Source organism: Onychostruthus taczanowskii, unplaced genomic scaffold (genome assembly GCF_017590055.1).
Source record: "Onychostruthus taczanowskii isolate IOZ18803 unplaced genomic scaffold, ASM1759005v1 scaffold60, whole genome shotgun sequence".
Taxonomy (NCBI): domain Eukaryota; kingdom Metazoa; phylum Chordata; class Aves; order Passeriformes; family Passeridae; genus Onychostruthus; species Onychostruthus taczanowskii.
In genome coordinates this window covers 2542810-2562222 of record NW_024503680.1, presented here as the reverse complement: position 1 = coordinate 2562222, position 19413 = coordinate 2542810, and the positions used below count along the sequence as shown (strand labels likewise).

Below are 19413 nucleotides of genomic sequence, written 5' to 3'. Positions count from 1 at the left end.
ACTCCTGTACCTTAAAAACAGGCAGCTTTTGCCTTTGCTGTTCAATGGAGAGGGAAGCATAAGGGTTGTAGATGACAGTGACGGCGCTGCTCTCAGCAGGGCTCTGCCTCTCCTCCGAGACACTGACACCAGGACCTTCTGAGCCTACACAACAGGAGTGAATTTTAACTGGAACAACACACTTCTGCCTGGTGTATCACAATACAGCCAAAATAAATATGTTTCATGCAAACAGGAATCATGGGTGGCAGCATATTAAAAAATAACAAACAAGTTTTCTGTGAAAGCAATGGAAATATTACCTAACAATAAAGAAGGGATATGCCCCTCACTTCAGCTCTGAATTTACCTCAGGAACTGAAACTTGATTTATTCCTGCAAATTATCACAAAACTACTGACAGCTGAAACTGTGGCATCACTCAAGTGAACCAGAAACAAAAACTCATCTCAGTAACAGAATGGGTTATCTCCAGCTGCAGATTCAACCAGGAAAGTCTGAGAGCAAAGAGGAGGATTCCCTTGCTTGCACTTCTCCCACTGTTAAAAGGTTAGTCCTTTTCAGAGCTGCCAAGCAGTTCTACCACACATCAATAATCACTGTTCCCAAGGTGCTCCTCCACGGAGCTGCTCTCCCTGGTGTTAAGCACGGTTATTCTCACCCATGGCCAGGGTTTTGCTGCTCCCTCAGAACTCCTTGGGATTCCCCTGCACACTTCACATCCCCTGGAGACCCCGGCAAAGGGCAGCACACCCACCCACAAACCACGCACTCCATCCCCTCCCCTGCCCCCCATACCGGGCAGCACCAGCGGGAGCCACAAACACCCCCTGGGCTTTGGCAGTGAGGGGACAGCCATCTCCCCACCGTCCTCACTGAATCATCAAGGCTGGAAAAGACCTTCACGACCACCCAGCCCAACATCAGCCCTGCACCACCACTGTAACCCCTAAACCACATCGCCCAGCACCGGTTTCAGACGCCTCTTAAAAACCCTCAGGGATGGTGACTCCACCACCTCCCCGGCAAAATATTCCAATGCCTGACCACCCGAAGAGTGAAATAAAAAATTGTAAAAATAGCTGATGGGAATCTGCCGTGTCTCAGTTTAAGGCAGTTTCTCCCGGTTCTCTGCCGGCAGACGCCGCAGAAGGGACCGGCTCGCACCTCAGCCTCTGTCAGGAGGGAGCGAGGAGGTCACCCCTAAACCTTCTCTTCTGGAGATTAAGCAAACCCAGCTGCCCCCGCCGCTCCTCGTAAGACACGTTCTCGAGTCCTTTCAGAGCCTTACTGCCCTTCACTGTAAATGCGCCAGCGACCCCAAAGAGCCGAGGGGTCAGCGCCGCACCCCTCACCGCGGCCAAGCAGCTCGGAGCTCTGTCCCCCACACCACTCGCCACGGCCAGCAGGGCTCCATTCCCCACGGCCCTCAGCGCGGGCAGCCCGCGGCGGGGCTCCGTGCCCCGCACCCCCACACGCCTCACCCGGCTTCCAAAACTTCACCGGCCCCACGGGCGCCGCCATCTTGGGGTGAGAGGGCGGCCGGAAGCCGCCCTCGGCGCCCACGTGACGCGGGGCGCGTTGCCATGGAGCCCGCGCCCCCCCTCACCCTCAGCAGTGCCCGAAGGTTTCCGCGGGTGCCGATCTGTCCTTCTTCCCTCCGCCCTTCTTCCCTCCGCCCTTCTTCCCTCGCGAGGCAAAGATTTGCAGCCAAGAGACGCCGCAGTTACTGTTATCACCCAGTAACAGCTAGTGTCCGGCAGACTGCGGTGCGGGTGGGTGTGTTGGCAGCGGCTGTCCGAGGAGCGAGGTGCAAACCGGCAGCAGGGGAGGCCCTGGCACACGGAACCCGGGGCTGCCCCTGGATCCCTGGCATTGTCCAAGGCCAGGCTGGACACTGGGGCTTGGAGCAACCTGGGATAGTGAAAGCTGTCCCTGCCCATGGCAGGGCAACCCCTGAGATGAGATCTGCTTTAAGGTCTTTTCCAGCCCAACCCCTTCTGTGGTCACCTTTGGGAGCACATAGGATTTAACGGGGTCGAAAGATCACTGCCCAAAAGTCTCTGCTCATTAATTAATTAGAGCTGATTCCTTCTCCAGTGAAGGATGCCTCCACACTACCCCCACCAGAGCTGCTGCACTTTACACCAGGCAGCAGAAGGGCAAGAAAGAAAATTACCCCACTAATAGTGAATAGATACCCCTGTGCCCCACCACAGGCTGCTTACAGTCTGTTTAAACCACAAACACATCCATGAAAGCCCACTGAAGTTACTATTGAATCAAACTTAATGTAGGCTTTGAGTTAATTAAGTAGAAGCTAAAGGAAATACAAAAAATAGCCAAAACTGTTTCTAGTAAGTTTAATAATACTGTCATATAGTCATGCTTATGGGAAAGTAAAAATTTAATCACATCTTGTATTCTTATAACTTCCCACGCTAGCAGTGCAGTTATGGTGATTAACACAAACTGCACCTCACAACACCCACCCTCTCTGGTCACTTGTTATGCTGAGTAACCACATGTAAAAGAGGTTATTAAGTTATAATTATGATGTTCTTTAAAGTTCTAAGTGTACGTTTCAATGTACTTTTGATACTAAGTCCACCCTATCAAAAATAAACACAACGCGCAGTATTTTTTATCATCAATATATTAGTAATTGTTGAGAAAAAATCCCACATGGAAAGAGCTGCCAATTAAAATAATGAGATGAATAACAAAGTGGAGAAGTTATGCTTGAGAAAATATATACAGATAATTATTATGAAAATAAGACTGCACAAACAGTATTTTGCATAGAGTCCAACACTGTATGGGGTTTGCCTTTATGGAAAATATAGCTAGGAATAAAAATACTATTTCAAACTTCTTTACATCTGGGTGGAAGTTAATAGTATGAAGCTATAAACTACTGAATATTTACAGATTAGGAGAGTCAGAATGATTACATTTCCATGACTGTCAGTGCAGAGGAAAGAGGGCCCAGATTAGCTGCATACTAATCAGTACATTTTTGCAATGTACATTTTTGTAAGATCCATCTGTCCAGTCTAATGTCACCTTGCTGCTGTTTAGCTGAAATTCCTCTGCCAAGTTTGACCCTTCCCCTCTGCAGCCCAGAACCCACAAGCACATATCTGAGTATTTTGCAGTAGAGGAGCCACAAGAACAATTGAGAAATGGTAAACCTTTGTTTTGGCTAATGAGTATCTGCACTGGCAGGCTGCTGGAATTCCAGGACCTCAATGTGCAGCTGTTTGGGAGGATAGCTTATTCATTTCAGGGTGATTTTTTTTTCCCTCCAGAAATGAATGGATTAAAAAATAATAATAAAAAATTGAGCTTCCAAGAGACCTTAAAGATGGTTCTGTCACTGACTTCTGTGTCATTGCATTTCTGGTGGAATTAGCTGGTGCCTCTTTGTCAAGAGGCACCAGCCTCACAGATTTCAGATCTACTCAGCTTTTCCCACCAGAGAACAGAAACAGCCACAAAGATAACAAAAAGCCTGTCTGGTAATGCCAAGGAATTGGTCTCATTTGGCTCTCCTACAAACATAGTGGGTCCTTTAGAATACTATCACTTGCACACATTTATTGCATGATGTCCAGCAATCCAAACAATCTAATACAAAGGCATTTGAAATTCAGTCACTGCTAAAGCCTTGCTTGCTGACACATTAGCTCCTTCTGCCTGCTAGCATCGTTTTGTATGAAGAAAATGTAACACTGGAGGAGTAGCAGTGTGGTACTGACCTACTGGCTTCTAGATTAGGGTTACTCCTGGTTTGTGTCATGAACCAGTTGGTGGAGAGTTTGTACAAGACCAAGACTGATTTCAGAGCCTGCTTTCATCTTGGAACAGACTTTCAAGCAATATGAATTTCAATACCTAGATTTCTTAACCAAAAAAAAAAGGGTTGAGCTACTGAGCTATGACACTGCCAACCCATCAGCTTAAAACATGCATGAACAGGTTGAGAAATGAAATTTAACAGAATAGTAGAAGTCAATAATGGCTTTATAGTATTCTTCAAACAGCCACAATTCCAGTTTCACTTTCTCTCAGTCCGAGGGTTCTTTGCCAGCTGCTCTCACAAACACACTGCAAGACAGTGCTGGACAGGGATGGACGGACGTGGTTCCTGAGGTTCTGCTGCTTGCCCTGCACGGACATGCAGTTCATCTCTCTATGATCCAGTGTGGCCTCATAACCAGGGAGCCATTCCTCTTAGTCAGCGGGGGAGAGGTGTGCATCGTGTTATTTGGGGTGTACACAGCCTCCCTGGAGGCGTGCAGCCAGCTCCTCTTCCTCTTCAGATCTCCTACAAATGCTCTCAGATACAAAAATTCCATTCTCAGGAAGTGTTCCCTGGTCATGTCTCTGGAAGCCACTGTTATCCTGAAGAGCTGGTCCCACACCCTGTTCTTCTTGCAGCCAGAAAACTCTTTGAGGTTGATAGGCTTTGACCGTGAATGAAGAATCCGAAATTCCACATCAAAGTGTGCAACTGCTGGGCCTGACAGGATCAAAATGTTACTGCTGTTCAGCTTCCCATCTGTCCACGTAAAACTAGCAAAGGAAGAATGACAAAATTATAAGTTAATTCAAAATAATCAGTAAAGAAAGTATTCACTGGAAATTCTCCTACATCACATTTAGTTATGTTGTTCTTACAACCCAACTGATGAGCAATGGGCTCTTTTAAGGATAAATGTTGGTCATAAAATCAGATAAGGAAAGCAATTCTTCAGCATTGCTGGTTTTCCTTTCCATGGAGAGAAATCACGTAAAGCAAGAGAAAAATGGGCACTTGCCTGTAGGAGCCTGTTGTCACTCTAATGCCATCAATTAACATGAACTTTTCACGAACTTTTCCGATGATTTTGGCGCCCGACCTGGTGCAGTACGTGCTCCCCGTGATAATCCGAACCCTCATCAACTGTAAAACACACAGCAAGAGTCAGGTGGGCTGCAAAGCTCAGAGATTGCATTTAAAGGAGTAACACAGCAACAACCATCCCTGATGAACTGTGCACTGGCACAAGAGTCACCCACTAGGAACCAAGTGAGGATTTTGTCTTGTTTTTGTAGGCAAAGAGGTGACATTAAGGGGCAAAGCCATAAACTGACTGTGCAGAATGGGACTGTGAAAATTCCTGTCACCTAATCATCAGGATGCAAATTCCACAGACTCCTGAGAACCTGCTTCTCCCTCAGCCTTCAAAGTCTTGGCGAGTCCAAGCAACTCCAGTCATGCTTTAGGAACTGGACATTCCTCCTGCGTTTCCTTGAACATTCAATTAGTATTTGTGCTCAGAAAGCAGCTGTAACATCCAATTACAAAGGTTTCAGATTTTCTATTAATTACTGTCTTATGTAGAAATAGCTAAATCTTCCAAGATAGAGGATAGAACTGGAGCTACATAACACCCATTTTAAGTTGTGGCAGCAGGTGTAATAATTTCTTCTTCTGACAGCTTAAAGATTACAGTCATAAGAGGATCAGTTCCCTACTCCTATAAATATGACAAGGCTCACCTTTTCCTGCTCAAGGTCAACTCCCAGATCCTTGCACATTTTTAGAAAGTGGGAAAATGAAGACTGATCTAGAAGGATATACACTTTAACTTGCCGTTGGCTACAGGCTTCCAAGAGGTCTGTGAAGATATCAGTGTCTGTGAAGGAATCCATAACCAGGGCAATCATCTGAAATGAGTTTCAGAAGAAACCATTAGGCTGTTTCTACAGCATTACAAAGGACATAGCACATGAGAAATTTGAGTTTCAAATTAAATGCTCCCCCCTGCCTTTTTTTTCAGGTGGTTATGGAACATGCTCTTCTGTGATACAGAGTACTCTTCCTCACCCTGAGATAGAACTAGACCCCTCGTTTTGCCCTATGTTAGGCAAATTCGATCTCTTCCTCAGCAAGAGGTTTTTGGTTTGTGGTTTTTTTTTTCCTTGAGAACAGATGTCTTTTTTCCTCAAAACCATTGCCAGAAGAAAAGTTGAGCTTACTTCCAATACTACAGTTTTCCCATCTTCCAACTTTTCAAATATAAAAAGAAACAGTAAGAAAACCCAAAACCATCAGTGTCTGACTGCTCTTTATATCTCAGCTCTGTATTTAAGATAAAAGTCAGGTTCGTCTTCACCTTATTATTCAGATTCTTATATTTCAAGTCAAGATCTAAATAAAACATCCCTTGAGAGCCAGCTCCTACCCCCGCAGATCTTCCCCATGGACTGAACCCCAGGATTTGCCATGGATCCTCCGCAGGATGGGGAAGCAACGGCTCTTCCAGAGAGCCGGGAATGGGCACTCCGGATTTATCGCTCACGGCTGCCAACTCCGAGGGAACTCAGCGGCACCCAGAGAGCTCAGACCCGGTTTTCAGCACTGGGAGGGGGAAAAGCTGGCAAATTATGAACCTGACTGAAAAATAACTACAGAATATGGTGGAAAAAACATAAAGCAATACGAAACAGCAGAGTAATTAGAAACGGAAGAGTATGTAAGTAAGAGTATGTAAGACTAAGCGGGGAAGGACGAGGCGGCCCGGGGCAGGGCAGGACAGAGCGGTCCCCGGGCACTCACTCACTCACGCACTCACTCACTCACTCACTCACTCACTCACTCCCTCACTCACCTGTCGGGCGGAGCGGATCTGGCGCCGCACCGCCTCCTTGCAGCCGTAGATGCTGTCCCCGCAGCCGGGCTGGAAATGCGCCTCCACCCGCGTCAGCCCGCGGAAGGCGCCGCTGGCGAAGCCCGGCCAGCCCAGCTCCAGCGCGGGCGGCTCCAGGTCCGAGCGCTCGGGGAAGTAGGTGAGCGACGAGGCGTCCAGCGAGGCCCCGGCCGAGGCCTCGGCCGCCGGCTCCGGGCCCGCGGCGGGCGGCAGCGCGGCCCGGGCGATGTCCTGCACCTCGGGCTCCGACAGGAAGGGCGGCAGCTGCTCCCGCCGCAGGAAAGCGCGCAGCGCCTCGGGGCCGCCCGCCACCAGCTCCTCCAGCGCCAGCCGCTGCGCCTCGCTGTACGGCCCGGCCGGCGGCGGCCAGCGCCCCGAGCCCTCCTCCAGGCACTGCGACGCGTTGGCCATGGCCGGAGCGCCCCGGCGCTGCCCCGGCTCTTTATAGCGCTCCGCGGGCTCCTCCCGGCCGCTCGCCCACGGCAGTCACGGGTGGCACAGCCCGCAGCCTTCCCCACGCCCAGGGAAGCGCCCGCAGAAGGGCCAGCCTCGAAGGAGGAAGGATCGGCCCAGCCCTGGTGCTGCTGGCCAGCCCGGATCAAAAGGCTGCTCCTAAGATTGGAGAGGGCAAATGGCCACAGCCGGAAAGGACCAAGTGCCGACGAAGTGACTTAGTCACCCCGATTTAAAATGCCAAATAAACAGAAAACAAAGCTCAGCGATGATCAGGCGAAAGCCCCATGGCAAAAAGGAGTTTATTTGTAAACTGTTTCTTGTTCCTGTTAGAATACCTTAACAACAACACGGTATAATAAAGTTAAAAAGCACATAGAACAAACAAGGTAATTTTATATACATTCAAGAACTGCAGGACTTGAGCTCTTAAAAATACAACTCGATATTGCCTTTGAAGGTGTAATCTTGGCTCCCTCCCTGTAACTTGGTTTGGTGCCAGTGTTNATTCATTCATTCATTCATTCATTCATTCATTCATTCATTCATTCATTCATTCATTCATTCATTCAATATTCAAGCCAGCAGCTGAAATGTGCCATCTACTGGACACACATGCCCCTTAATAAAAAAATACATAACCCAGACTCAGATGTGATTTGGCAGAATTCAGTGTGGTTGGTCACTGAAGTACTGAGATGCAGGTCTAAAGAAAAAGGATACAGGCCAGATCTCAGGGAGAGACTGCACACACTGCTCAGGTAAGAGACGCAGCAAGAACAGACATGCACAGAAATCTGCAAACAGATAAAGGCTTTGCAAAGCAACCAAACCTCAGATCCACTCAATATTGGAAGTATCTTCAAAAACCAGAGTGGCACTTTAGCTCCTCAAACTGAGTTAGTAGTGGAAAAATTATAGAGCAGGAAAGAGTATTTCAGACAGCACAGTTAAAAAGAGAAAAATGTTTCTTTAATTCCTACAGTTATTCCTACAGTAAATTAACATTACCCAACATAACCCATAACATTCCGTAGTGCATTTGTCAGTTTACTTTTGAACAGGGGCTTTGTCACACACCCTCAGTGATTGTCTTGCCTTGGAGTTCACTGCAAAGAAGGAAGCACACACATGCACACACATATATATTTATATATCTCTATTTATATATCTCTAAACAAAGGCACAAGAGCATGATCAAACTAGAGGGCTTGTTAGCTCATTCTGTTTCAGAAGGCTTAAACAATGGAAAAATAATATAGTTGAAGATAACCTGTAACTGTTTCAACAGACTCCTTGCAACTTTAGTGGAAGAGTAACATATATACCACAGAAGTTAGAATAAAATCAGCTTTATGGCTCTTTGTAAAAGCTGATTCCTCTTCTGTCAAAGATAAAGTAGAATATTGCAAAAAAGATTGAGAATTTTTGAGGTAAGACAGATCTCCAGAGCTACTCTGAGCAGTGTGACTCAGATTTTTCCAAGTTTACATAAATTAAAACTAGGGCATTAGCAATCCCAGAAAGCAGTATCAAGTTCAGTTTTGAGGTTAAATACCCAGAATTAAAATGATCTTCACCACTAATGCAAGAGGAACTTCTAAGTTGTTACAATATAATGTCTCTTTTTCGTCACTTACGTTGCATAGTATAAAACAAAGTGCTGGAGAGTAGTGTATTAAAAAAGTATTAAAGAATTAAAAGTGCTGGACAGAAGTGAAAGAATCTTTAGGTACAAAGTGACAGCAACTTGAGCCTGGGGTTTGTGTGTTGTGTGGTCGGGGCAGGAATCATTTATTGAGGGAGAAGAGCGAGGCGTCGCGGAGGCTGCGCAGGCTGGCGCTGATGTCGCGCCTCTGCTTCAGGCTGCACCTGCCAGGGTACTGGCTCACGTAGCTGGCAGGGACACGGCCCCGCCGGGACAGGATATCCACCATGTGGCTCAGCTTCGACCTGATGGTGGAGTAGTGGAACTGCCTCTCTTTGTGCAGTTTTTGGAAATATTGTGCCCTGTGACTACTGGAATATTCAAAGGAGCGGAGAGAGGATATTGAGCCTGTAGAGCTTGCAAGAGAGCACTGGGATGATGATGAAGACAGTGATTGCAGACTAGAACTGGATACGGCCTTTGCAGACAGAAAATACTCTTCTTTTGAGAACTTTCTGGGAAGGAGGGGTGTTTCTGTGCCCTCCTCTTCCTTTGTCTGTGTCACTGCAGTCTTCAGCAAAATGGATGTCTGAGTGCCTGTCACTCTGGCCGTGACAGAAGCCTGAGTGCTAGTGTCTGCTGTGGCAGTGCTGGCCTGAGTGGCTGCATTACATTTGGTCACAGCTGCCATCTCTTCCCAAGGGCCAGTTTGAGTTGATGCACTTCTCTGTTCCACTGAGGTCGCTTGATTGCTGAACAACTCCTCTTCACACAGGCAAGAATGCTGCAGGTTACAAAGCTTTCCTGCAGCAGTATATTCAGTTTGATCTGTTTTTTCCAGCAATTTCTTTGGAGTGCTAGACAGTCTGGCAAATTCTGCTCTCAAGTTGCCTTCCACAGTATATTCTTTGGAGGATTCTGTTCTGGTCAGCAGGTGATCAAACATGCCACTGTTCCTGCAGCTGGACGGTCGCTTTGGGCTGATGGGCAGTGACTGGGCATAAAGAATCCTGAACTGGAGGTCAAAGTGTTCAACCACTTGACCTGACAACACCAGCAAGTTGCTGCTATTCAGCTTCCCATCAGACCATGTGAAACTGTTGAAAGGAAACCAAGATTCGCAGTTAATCTCTGGTGCATTTCAACAATACAGCTACAGACATCAAGACTCAGCTTAAAAATGAAGATAAGGTAAGACTTCAACAGACTATTCATTTCTGCAGGAAGAACTCTATTTAGCCATGGCCAAGTTCTCTGCTAGCAACAAGCTGAGTAAACCAGTTTTCCAAAGGTGTTTTCAGATTTGTGTCAGCCCAAATTTGACTCAGCTAGTCCATGTGCCATTGGCACTCATTAACACCGGGCAAACAGCAAAGTTAATACATCCTGTTGCATCAAATCCCTATTTCTACACCTTCACTGGGCACCAGCAGACCCCAATACTTGCCTGTAGGAGCCTGTTGCCACTCTAATGCCATCAATTAACATGAACTTCTCCTTGGCTTTCCCGACAATTTTGGCACCTGACCTCATGTAGTACGTGCTCCCTGTGAGAGTTCGAACTCTCATCATCTGGTTCAGAAAAGAAAGGAAAAAAGTGGCATCAAATTTAAGTTAACTTCCAGTATGGAATATAGGAATGAAAGGAACTTTTTAATACAGTCTGTGTATGAGTGTTTTTAGTCACACAGTGCTAAATTCCTGTTGGATTAGGTGAGAACAGTCAGTTCCAATTAATTACTGCCCAGGAAGGCAGGAGTGCTTTTCCCTCTCCAGAGAAACTTTTACTGCAGTGAATATAAGCCTATCCAAGCCAAGCCATAACTCAGCCATGTCCATTTATATTCACAGCAGCTAAACAAATCACCTGGCTCACATTATCCAAACCCTTTTAAAAGAAAGTATTAGGAAAGAAAGCAGCTGATACCAGAGCTGTACCACCCTTTAGCTTCCCACGTTTCTGTTTTCCTTAGCAAGCAGTTCCTTGAGCCAAAGAATAAAGCTATTTAAACATTGCAAAATTAAATCCCTGAAAATTGCTGCATCCTCAGGACAGGGATCCCGGTGCAGAGAGCACATGGGCCTGTACACATCATGCTTGTAGCTCCTACATATGGACAACACACAGGTTGCTTTGGCCTTTCAAGGCAGTCTGATGCTTTATAGAAAGGTTTCTTTGATATGCATAAACTGTATCACAAAAATAAAAACAAACCACACTGACCCCAGTTCAGTACTTACACTTTCCTGCTCAGGACAAACTCCCAAATTGTTGCACATTTCCAAGAAATGGGGTACAAAGTCCTGGTCAAGAAGGATGTAGACAGGGACTTGGCGGTTGTTATAGGCATCCTGAAGGTCACTGAAGATCTCAATGTCTGTGAAGGAATCCATCACAAGGGCAATCACCTGCAAGGAAAGCCACACCGCTTACTCAGGGGACTTAATTACCACAGGACCACTGCCTCCCCCAGCCATTTTCTCCTGCTGCTATCATCAGGGTCTCATGCACATCTCCTTGTCCTGCTGCACAGGCTCTAGCAAGCTCTAAAAGATTTCTATATTCCCACCACACTCCTGTAAATTCATTGTGCCCCAGCATGCAAAGCATAGGCCTGAAGAGTTTTTTCCTCTGTCAGCTGCTTTTGTACACTTTCACATCCTCCTTTCCTACACAAGCCCCTGTAGTGTGGCCAGACTGGGGAAGCTATCACAGCAGAATCTGGACTCCAGACAAGCCATCTCCACACCTATTCTCCCTGTGTTTCAAGCAGCTACAGGAGAATTAGTTCAAATGGCCTCCTTGCTGTCAGAGCTCACAAACCCCAGCTGATCTCCAGACTCTTCCTGGTTTCTACATTCTTACTGAGTTTCTATCCCTTACCTTCACAGGAAATCCCCCCACTCACCCAACAGTTCTCTCAAAAAGGCAAATCCTAAGATGGGAATATCACATGTATTAACCATCTCTCCAGCTAATTCAGAGCCACCTCACACACTGATTTGGTGCTTGAGTTCTCACCCTTCCAAACCACTTCTGTGTAGGGACACAAAGGCATAAAAGATTCAACTTTATGACTGAATTTTCCACTTTTCTATTAAACCAGCATAAAGAAAAATGAGAATACAACCACTGTGGGTACCTGGCACCTGCCCTTATCAGATGGAGGCTGCTGCAGCACACCCAAGGTGTAAAAGCATGCAACACAGCTGCTCTGTGTGTGGCACAGCCTGTACTCACAGGACACCTTTCCCACAGGAACAGACTGAGCTCTGCATTCTCACCTCTGTCCTGCTCCCTAAGGGACTGGTTCTGTTTGGCTGAGCTCTGACAAATAACATGCACAAGCACATGGGTATTTCTAGATAAAGTTACTTTATGTTGGTGCTTCTTGCGTGTGTCCTGATCCTCTTGCCACCCAATCACTCATCTAAGTGTTGAAGAAGATTAAAAACCAATAAGATGCTTTTGACATGACCAGGCAAGTAAGAAAACCACCCCTGAAAACAAAACAATTCACACTAAATCCTTGGGAACACTGATGCCTTCATATGACAGCTCAGTTCACAGCATGTTTGAGTTCTAGTTCCAGAATTAGCAGCTGAAAAATAAATACAGTTTTGCCTAAAATCTTTAGAGGAAAGAGAGAAAACCCTTTACTCTACTCATCCATTCAGGATAGCAAGGACAAGATCACAGCAAGTCACTTAACTAACTGCATTTGAGTGCATTAATTTGGGAAGAAATTACACGCGCAGCGCCTCGGGGCCGCCCGCCACCAGCTCCTCCAGCGCCAGCCGCTGCGCCTCGCTGTACGGCCCGGCCGGCGGCGGCCAGCGCCCCGAGCCCTCCTCCAGGCACTGCGACGCGTTGGCCATGGCCGGAGCGCGGCTCCGAGCCCGCCGGGCGCTTTGTGGCGAGTTTGAATCCAAACAGCGCGGCCGCCGCCGGAGCCTTCCCCGCCCCGAGCCGCCGTTGGCTCCGGCAGGGCGGCACCGCCTTCCCGGGCGGGACCGGGATAGGGCTCCCGCCCGAGCCCTGCTGCCTTTCAGTGGAGCCGGGACAGCCCTGCCCGAGCCCCGCTGCCCTTCAGGGGACGGGCAGGGATTGCGGAGCTTTTGCCCTGCACAGAATCAATCCCCTCTGAGAAGGGCGCTCGTACAGATGCGTGCTCCCACGGAAGGCAGGCACAGCTTTGACTGTCCAGCTTGTCTCCAGCTCCAACTGCCTCCACTTCACAGAATCACGGAATATTCGGTGCTGGAAGGGATCCTCAAGCCGCATCAAAGTCCAATTTCCGGCCAGGGCACAGGGCAGCACCAAAAATGCCACCGTGGCCCTGAGAGCATTGTCCAAACGCTTCCTGAGCTCTGCATTTGAAACAAAACTTACACTCACCCAACTGCCCAGATTTCCTCTTCTAGACATCCCCTGGCTGTAGACAGCTGAGGGGCAGAGATATTTAACAGAGCCAAAATTCAAACCAGTTAAAAACCAACCAACCAAACAAACAGACAAAAAACTCCCCTCAGTAGCATTTTTGTATTATTAAAAGAAATTTAATATAATTTTTAAATTAAAAAATTCAATCTCTCTATTAAAGACACTGAGTCAGGTGCTAATACTGTCAAACATACGCTTTTGGCATGAGTTTTACATAAAGTTTAAGATTTTATGCATTGCTTCAACATGTTAAGAAACCATCTTCATACTTACAGTAGCAATAAAGTCAATTCCATACAATATCAAATATCCTTTTTTTAAAAAAGTTTTAAATATATTAGACTCTGATTGCCAAAATGCCATTTTATACACAAAGCTGCTAATACAATATACAGTTCTTACATTATTCTTCACATAAAATACATTTCATCAAGTTTTATCTGTACATCGTTTACTACTGATCAATGGAATTACGAGTTATTGCAGAAGGCTTGCCATCATCTCTTCCTGTCCTGTACACGCAGCAGTCCCGCCTGTACCAGGCTTATCCACACTCCTGCAACCTCACACTGCAATCTAAAGGCTGAAGACATGGTGGTGGCAATGCTAAGGCTGCATCTGCACTGTTTAAACACCCGTGTCTCCCCTCCAGCTGTGGGTGGAGATCATTGCATTGCTGTAGCTTTGGGAACAGGTATCTCGAGCAGAGTCTCCTCTGCTACAGCTTTCCTGGATGAAATACAGCAAAATGTTCTAGGCCATAATTGTGTCATGGCAGATGTTGCCTGGAGAGCCCAGTGGTACTTGAATTGTGTGAGAGAACTGCGAAGTCCATTAGCAGTTTGGCTAACATGAAAACAGAATAAAGGTGAAGAAAAACTAGGGAGAACTGTTTTGTCCCAGACATGGGCAAAACAAAACAAAAACTGCAAATATATTCTGATGTAAGAGGTGAGACCTTGCTGCTGCAAGCATGTTCTTGATTCTGCCTGTAGAGAACTGACACACCAAAGCAGTCAACATCATTTGTTAAAATACAAAGAAGCGCCTGTGCATTTCTTTTCTGTGTATTTAGGAAGAGAGAAGTGGTGATTGTGAGAGAAATCGAAAGAGTAAATAATAATGTCACAATCTGGCATGCTCTGGACTGTTATCCCCTTGCAAAAGTCTCCACGTTAAAGATCAGCAAGAACTGCATAGCCACCACAAACCTTCCAGAGATGAGTTACCTTTAGCAAGTATAAGGCACAGAAATAACCCAGGTGTAGGGAGAAACCTTCCAGCAGACAAACAGTTCATCCATGGCTCACTGGAGACCAGTGCTATTGCTATCTCAGGATATTCCCTTTTCCATGGTAACCGATTTAGTTTCAGCAGGGATGACGGGGGTAATCAGAGCTCCAAGACTGAAGGAAAAAGACACTAGACAGAAGTTATAATGTCATTTGGGAGCTTTTAAGGGATTTCAACCCCATGAAGTAAGATCCTGCTCAATAAACTCAAGAATTCACTGCCTCCACTGAGTATTGCACTGCGTCATTATTGCTATTGCCCTGCCGTGCTCTTCTCCTTCCCTACCAGGAGTTCTTCATCCAGGTGGTTTTTCAACCACATCTCCAAGATGGCACAGAATCACCTCAGCTAGTCAGTTCTTTCCAAAATTGGGAGGGTCTTAAGATTCAGGAGCACCAAAGAAATTAAATTAGGTGAGCTGAAACTGCATTATGTGGTATGTGAAACACAGATCCAGGTGTGATTTCAAACAGATCCCAGCAATGGGACTTAAGCCCTTATCTAACATTTCAGTGCTGGGGCTTGCTTGTCTGAGCTGACCAAAGTAGAGACATTGTTTTGAAAGACATTGCTTTTTTCTCCATCTAACAAATTTCTTTCAATGTGGAATGTAAAACTGCTCTCATCAACCACTAGAAACAGTACAAATTCAGCACAGAGGAAAATGTGAGGAGAAGGTAGGGTTATTCTCATGCAGCTCTGCCTACAACAGACCTGTCAGTACATTCACATTCTCAGATCTTTGCACAGTCTCTATGAACAACTACAACCTTTGGCTCACTGGAACTGAACTGGGACTCTAATCTGGCCTTGAAACTGTAATTAGATATTTATTGATCTCAGAAACATTAAGTATATCATAAAAACCTCAAATGCTGCTCTAATAAACTAAGATATGCTAATCACAACATGATTTCTAGGTTCTACAGATTTTCAGCCATATTAAGATCCCATGAAACAGCCAAGTGCCCTCTGCTCTGTACCTCAGAGCTTTCCTGTAGGATGGCCTTAAAACACACAGATATCAAACCCCCACTATTGTTGTAATACTGCTAAATTTTACAGTGGAAAGTGTTATTCCTAGGCTGCTATAGTGCCTGTGTAGAGAATCTGTGTGTTTTTTATTCCCCCAAAAGCCTGGTTTTCTCCACAAAATAGTCCACCTAAGCAAGTTATTTATCCACCTTACGGAATCCATCATCCCAGACCTACATCCAACAGCTCTGCCAGTGCTCCACAGGCAGTGACCATTATATCCCAAATGTCACCACACAGAAGCATGAATCCATTCCAGGCCATTCTTCAACAGCCTTCCAGCTCACACCCTGGTGCAACTTCAGCCCACAGCCAGAGGTAGGTAAACACTTGGCAGGGCTGTGAAACATATCCTGCAAGATTTATCCATTACTGCCTCTTGCCATTAATAACTCTCCTGTCTGATGAAAAATGGATTACATTTGATCAGACACCACTAGACTTCACAGCTAGGATGATGAGTTCCCAGAGTTTTGTGTGAAATACTAGTGGAAGCCAAAAAGCTGTTTGTCTAAAATGGACTGGTTTCCTGCAGTTTTAATGTATTAATAGTTCTCAGTGAAAAGAAGCCTCAAGCTATTGCATTCAGTGATCTCCTTTTCATTTCCTTGGAATTAGGCAGGGTTCAATACACTTGCTAGCACAGAGTTGCTCTGAGAAGGAAAAGGGCCCTACTCCTCCTTTGCTGGGAGGGAAGGCAACATCTGGGCCCAAATTTTGCACCATATACAGCCTAGTAGATAGCGGCACCAAAATTTGTTAGAGTGAGTTCAGAAATCTCATCAGGATGGATGTGGAGAGACAAACCTCACCACCATGGGAGAAGAGAGGCACCTGAAAGAATCATCTCCCCATTTCTGAACAGCCAGGCCACACTTGGTGTTATCCCAGAATAATTTACTCAAGGTAATCAGAAGATCCAGTGTTAACCACACACAGATGCAGTAAAGTCTTTCCAGTTACCAAATCATCCTCTTACTACTAGAGAATGACTTTAAAAATCCCTTAAGGTCAAGCACAAGAAGCATTTCCTAGTTCTACAAGTAGCATATGTTTCAACAATGGAGGGAGCCTAACTTCTCTGAATGCTTCAAGCTCTGCCTTTAGCAGAACTGGGGTTTTAAGTGAGTCAACTGCTACCACTTTCTAGTTTGCACCTAAAACTGGAAAGAGAATTCTATCTTCTTACAATTCAAACCATTGAATTGTCAGCCCGGTACCTCACAGGTCCAAAGGTGTCTCCTGCACGGCGTGGCAGTGGTGGTGACACACAGCCACCTCTGCTGCCTCGAGGAGCCCAGAGCCCTGCAGGGGAATGTATCCAGCCCCAGCAATGGGATGGGTTTGATGGGGGACAGAGAGTAGCACTTAACAGTCACTGGCAGCCTCAGTCAACTTTTTATAGCGTAGAAAAAAGTTAAGGCTGTGAGGATCCCCACAAAGGGAGAGTACATGTGAAAGGGAATATTGATGTCTAACAGGTGCCAGATAAAAGGAACATGGGTGGAAGGTGCATTTGCTGTTGCTTGGCTGAAGCACGACTACGTGAGCTGGATTTAATCCACTGAGGCTTACAAAGACCCCAACAGGTTTATGTCTTCAGAGTTTGGAATTTAAGCTGCCCAAGAAGACACATATATATTCATGCAGGCAAACAGTTACGTGTGTGACAGCCCCTCTGTGCAGAGGAGTTAGAGATTTACAGTTATTTCTTAGCTACAGCTGAAGCATGGCCAGCTCCTCAGAGCTGTCCCACACCTCCCCCAGGTACACAAAGCCTGAACCTGCTGCAAAGCCAGTGCCAGACCCCCAGGTGGCCCCGTGCCAGTGTTTGCCAGGTGCGCTGTCAGAGCTCACATGAACTGCACCAAGACAGTGTTGGCACTGCAGCTGCTCCACAGCACAGAGGCTTTGTTAAGCGTCAGGCAACTCCCCCGGACACAGAGGCATTTAAACCTTCCTCTGCCAGCTGCTGCCCACTGCTGACAGCTTCAGCAAGGGAGCTGGAAAACAGAACAACACATCTCCTGTCCTGCTGCAGTGTTCAGCTACCACAGCAATGGTTACAGCTATTTCTCAGCCAAAGACTGCAGGTTAATGCAAGTGTCATTCACATCTACGGGATTAGAAATGCTTTCATGGCCTTCCTGGGTTAGTGTTGGCAAGCCTTTCCTTCCCATCCCTCCTGAGCCCTGTGGTTCTGGAAATCCAGAAAAAATCAGAACACAAAGCATATTGCCCCTAATATCTGTGTTGAGCATACAGAGTAAACAAACAGAATCAATAGGAAAGTGAGATCAACAAAAGTCTTTTCAGTTTTAACAAATTAAGAGTCTAAATAGTACAAATAAGGTTTTTTAAATTACTTATCCCAATATAGACCTTTGTCAGTATTTTATTGCAGTGAAATTCTATTGCCAGGGCCCCTTTATTGCAACATCAGTTTTAAAGCCTACTGAGTGAAGCCTGTTCCAGGAAAAGTTCTGCTTCAAACCTGATGGCAGTCTGCAGTGACAAGCTGACACGAGCAGAACAGGACCCAGCCAGTGCACAGTTTGTGATGGTGAGCTGTCACTGCAAGGAGGTAACACCTTGCAAACTTCCTAAGTGCAGCATCTGTGCTTGCTTGTTGCTTCAGCCCAGGAAGTGTTGGTTCCAGCTGTGTGGAAAACAGCTCTGTCCACTCTTGGAAACCTCATGTGGGGGCTGACCTCTCCTCCAGGATATGTGCATCCCCCAAGAGTGAAAACACAGGCCTGAACTGTCACCTCCCAGCTGCTTGGTGACTTACAGCAAGAGGCTCAGACACAAAGATTTGAATTCAGATCCTTTCTTTGTTCCAAGGCATCTCATGACGTCCCAAGGATGGGGAGAGAGCACACCATACCTCCTTCCCCAGGGAGCAAGACTCAGGAGACTCTTTTGACATCATATTGATGTGCATCCCTCCTAAGAGCCTTGCTCCACCTGCATTACTCATCCAGCTGCAACGGAAGTAATTGGCAGGGTAAAGTACAATTTGAGATGAACAAGGCTGCCACAGTCAGGATGTCCATAACCAAATTCTCCCTTTGAAATGCAAACAACCTGGCCACTGTGATAGATCCAACCAGCCCACCCACGTCTCATGTCCTCTGGGGTGAGACACAGACCAGACTAGGAAATCCTGCAGCACCCGTGCACCTTCTCTTCCATTTCCTCCATAGGAGCTTTGAATTTCAAGAGGGGTGGATCACCACTGGACACTGTGTAATACACTGAGGTCCCATTGGAGCTGTAGGGAGAAGTCCTGGATTCGATTAAGTGCGACTTGGCCTCGCCCACGTTCTCAGCAACTCCTCCCATGCCGGCGCTGAAGTGGGTGCTGAGGAAGGGGTGCTGCAGGAGCTTGGCTGCAGCTCGCTGCCGCTTCAGTTCCGACAGCGTTTGGTGGTTGTGCTCCTTGTAGGTGCCCCAGAGCTGCGGGGCCTCGGGCAGCCCGGGGTTGCCGTAGGGCAGCACGTGCCCGGGAGTGCTGTCGGGGTCAGCGTGCATGCTCCAGATGTCCCCGTTGGAGAAGCTGTACTGGTAGGGGCTGGCAGATGCCATCAGTCCGTTCTGGAGCGGGATCTCGCTGTCACACTGCGTGCTTTTGTTCGCTAGCTCCGGGAGGAGGGAGGAGTTCTCCAGCACTGAATTCTGTAACAACGAAACATGAAAGAGCATTTTCCCCCATTCCCCACAGCAGGGTTCATCCCTGTGACAACCTCCTAAGTCTGCTCACACTCAGCCTTTCCACCAGACAGGTGCTGCAGCACAAATATTGAATTCCCCCCCACTAATGCTGTGAGCCCCAGCCAGGA

The 19413-nt window shown here is 46.8% G+C and overlaps 4 protein-coding genes across 7 annotated transcripts in view; all 4 read right to left on the bottom strand.

The window, feature by feature from the left end:
• The window catches only part of DHX35 (DEAH-box helicase 35), a 28983-nt gene extending 27436 nt beyond the window's left edge, over positions 1 to 1547 (bottom strand). For both annotated transcript variants that reach the window (XM_041419309.1, XM_041419310.1), the window contains exons 1-2: positions 1485 to 1547; positions 11 to 144 (exon numbers count right to left, since the gene is read on the bottom strand). In XM_041419309.1, the coding sequence (XP_041275243.1) occupies positions 11 to 144; positions 1485 to 1524 (174 nt within the window). In that variant the 5' untranslated portion in view covers positions 1525 to 1547. The remainder of the gene's footprint in view (positions 1 to 10; positions 145 to 1484) is intronic.
• A 987-nt stretch (positions 1548 to 2534) lies between these two features.
• LOC121343847 (protein FAM83D-B-like) lies at positions 2535 to 7296 on the bottom strand. Its single transcript, XM_041419352.1, has 4 exons — positions 6660 to 7296; positions 5548 to 5715; positions 4824 to 4948; positions 2535 to 4578 (listed from the first exon to the last, which is right to left on the bottom strand). Exons 1-4 carry the CDS (start codon positions 7107 to 7109, stop codon positions 4188 to 4190), a joined length of 1134 nt encoding a protein of 377 aa, XP_041275286.1. The 5' UTR covers positions 7110 to 7296; the 3' UTR covers positions 2535 to 4187.
• Positions 7297 to 8384: 1088 nt separating this feature from the next.
• LOC121343846 (protein FAM83D-like) lies at positions 8385 to 11205 on the bottom strand. The gene is made up of 3 exons (XM_041419351.1): positions 11041 to 11205; positions 10247 to 10371; positions 8385 to 9896 (listed from the first exon to the last, which is right to left on the bottom strand). The coding sequence occupies exons 1-3, from the start codon at positions 11191 to 11193 to the stop codon at positions 8942 to 8944; spliced, it is 1233 nt and encodes a 410-aa protein (XP_041275285.1). The 5' UTR covers positions 11194 to 11205; the 3' UTR covers positions 8385 to 8941.
• A 2139-nt stretch (positions 11206 to 13344) lies between these two features.
• Positions 13345 to 19413, bottom strand: part of PPP1R16B (protein phosphatase 1 regulatory subunit 16B) — a 59205-nt gene continuing 53136 nt past the window's right edge. For all 3 annotated transcript variants that reach the window (XM_041419280.1, XM_041419281.1, XM_041419279.1), the window contains one exon: positions 13345 to 19249. In XM_041419280.1, coding sequence (XP_041275214.1) covers positions 18728 to 19249 — 522 coding nt within the window. In that variant the 3' untranslated portion in view covers positions 13345 to 18727. The remainder of the gene's footprint in view (positions 19250 to 19413) is intronic.

Coding starts and splice junctions, on each gene's coding strand:
- LOC121343847 (XM_041419352.1), bottom strand. CDS start 7,109: ATGGCCAACGCGTCGCAGTGCCTGGAGGAGGGCTCGGGGCGCTGGCCG. Junction 4,949..5,547: donor TTGACCTTGAGCAGGAAAAG/GTGAGCCTTGTC, acceptor TGTGTTTTACAG/TTGATGAGGGTTCGGATTAT. Junction 4,579..4,823: donor GTGACAACAGGCTCCTACAG/GCAAGTGCCCAT, acceptor TTCCTTTGCTAG/TTTTACGTGGACAGATGGGA.
- LOC121343846 (XM_041419351.1), bottom strand. CDS start 11,193: ATGGATTCCTTCACAGACATTGAGATCTTCAGTGACCTTCAGGATGCC. Junction 10,372..11,040: donor TTTGTCCTGAGCAGGAAAGT/GTAAGTACTGAA, acceptor TTTCTGAACCAG/ATGATGAGAGTTCGAACTCT. Junction 9,897..10,246: donor GTGGCAACAGGCTCCTACAG/GCAAGTATTGGG, acceptor TCCTTTCAACAG/TTTCACATGGTCTGATGGGA.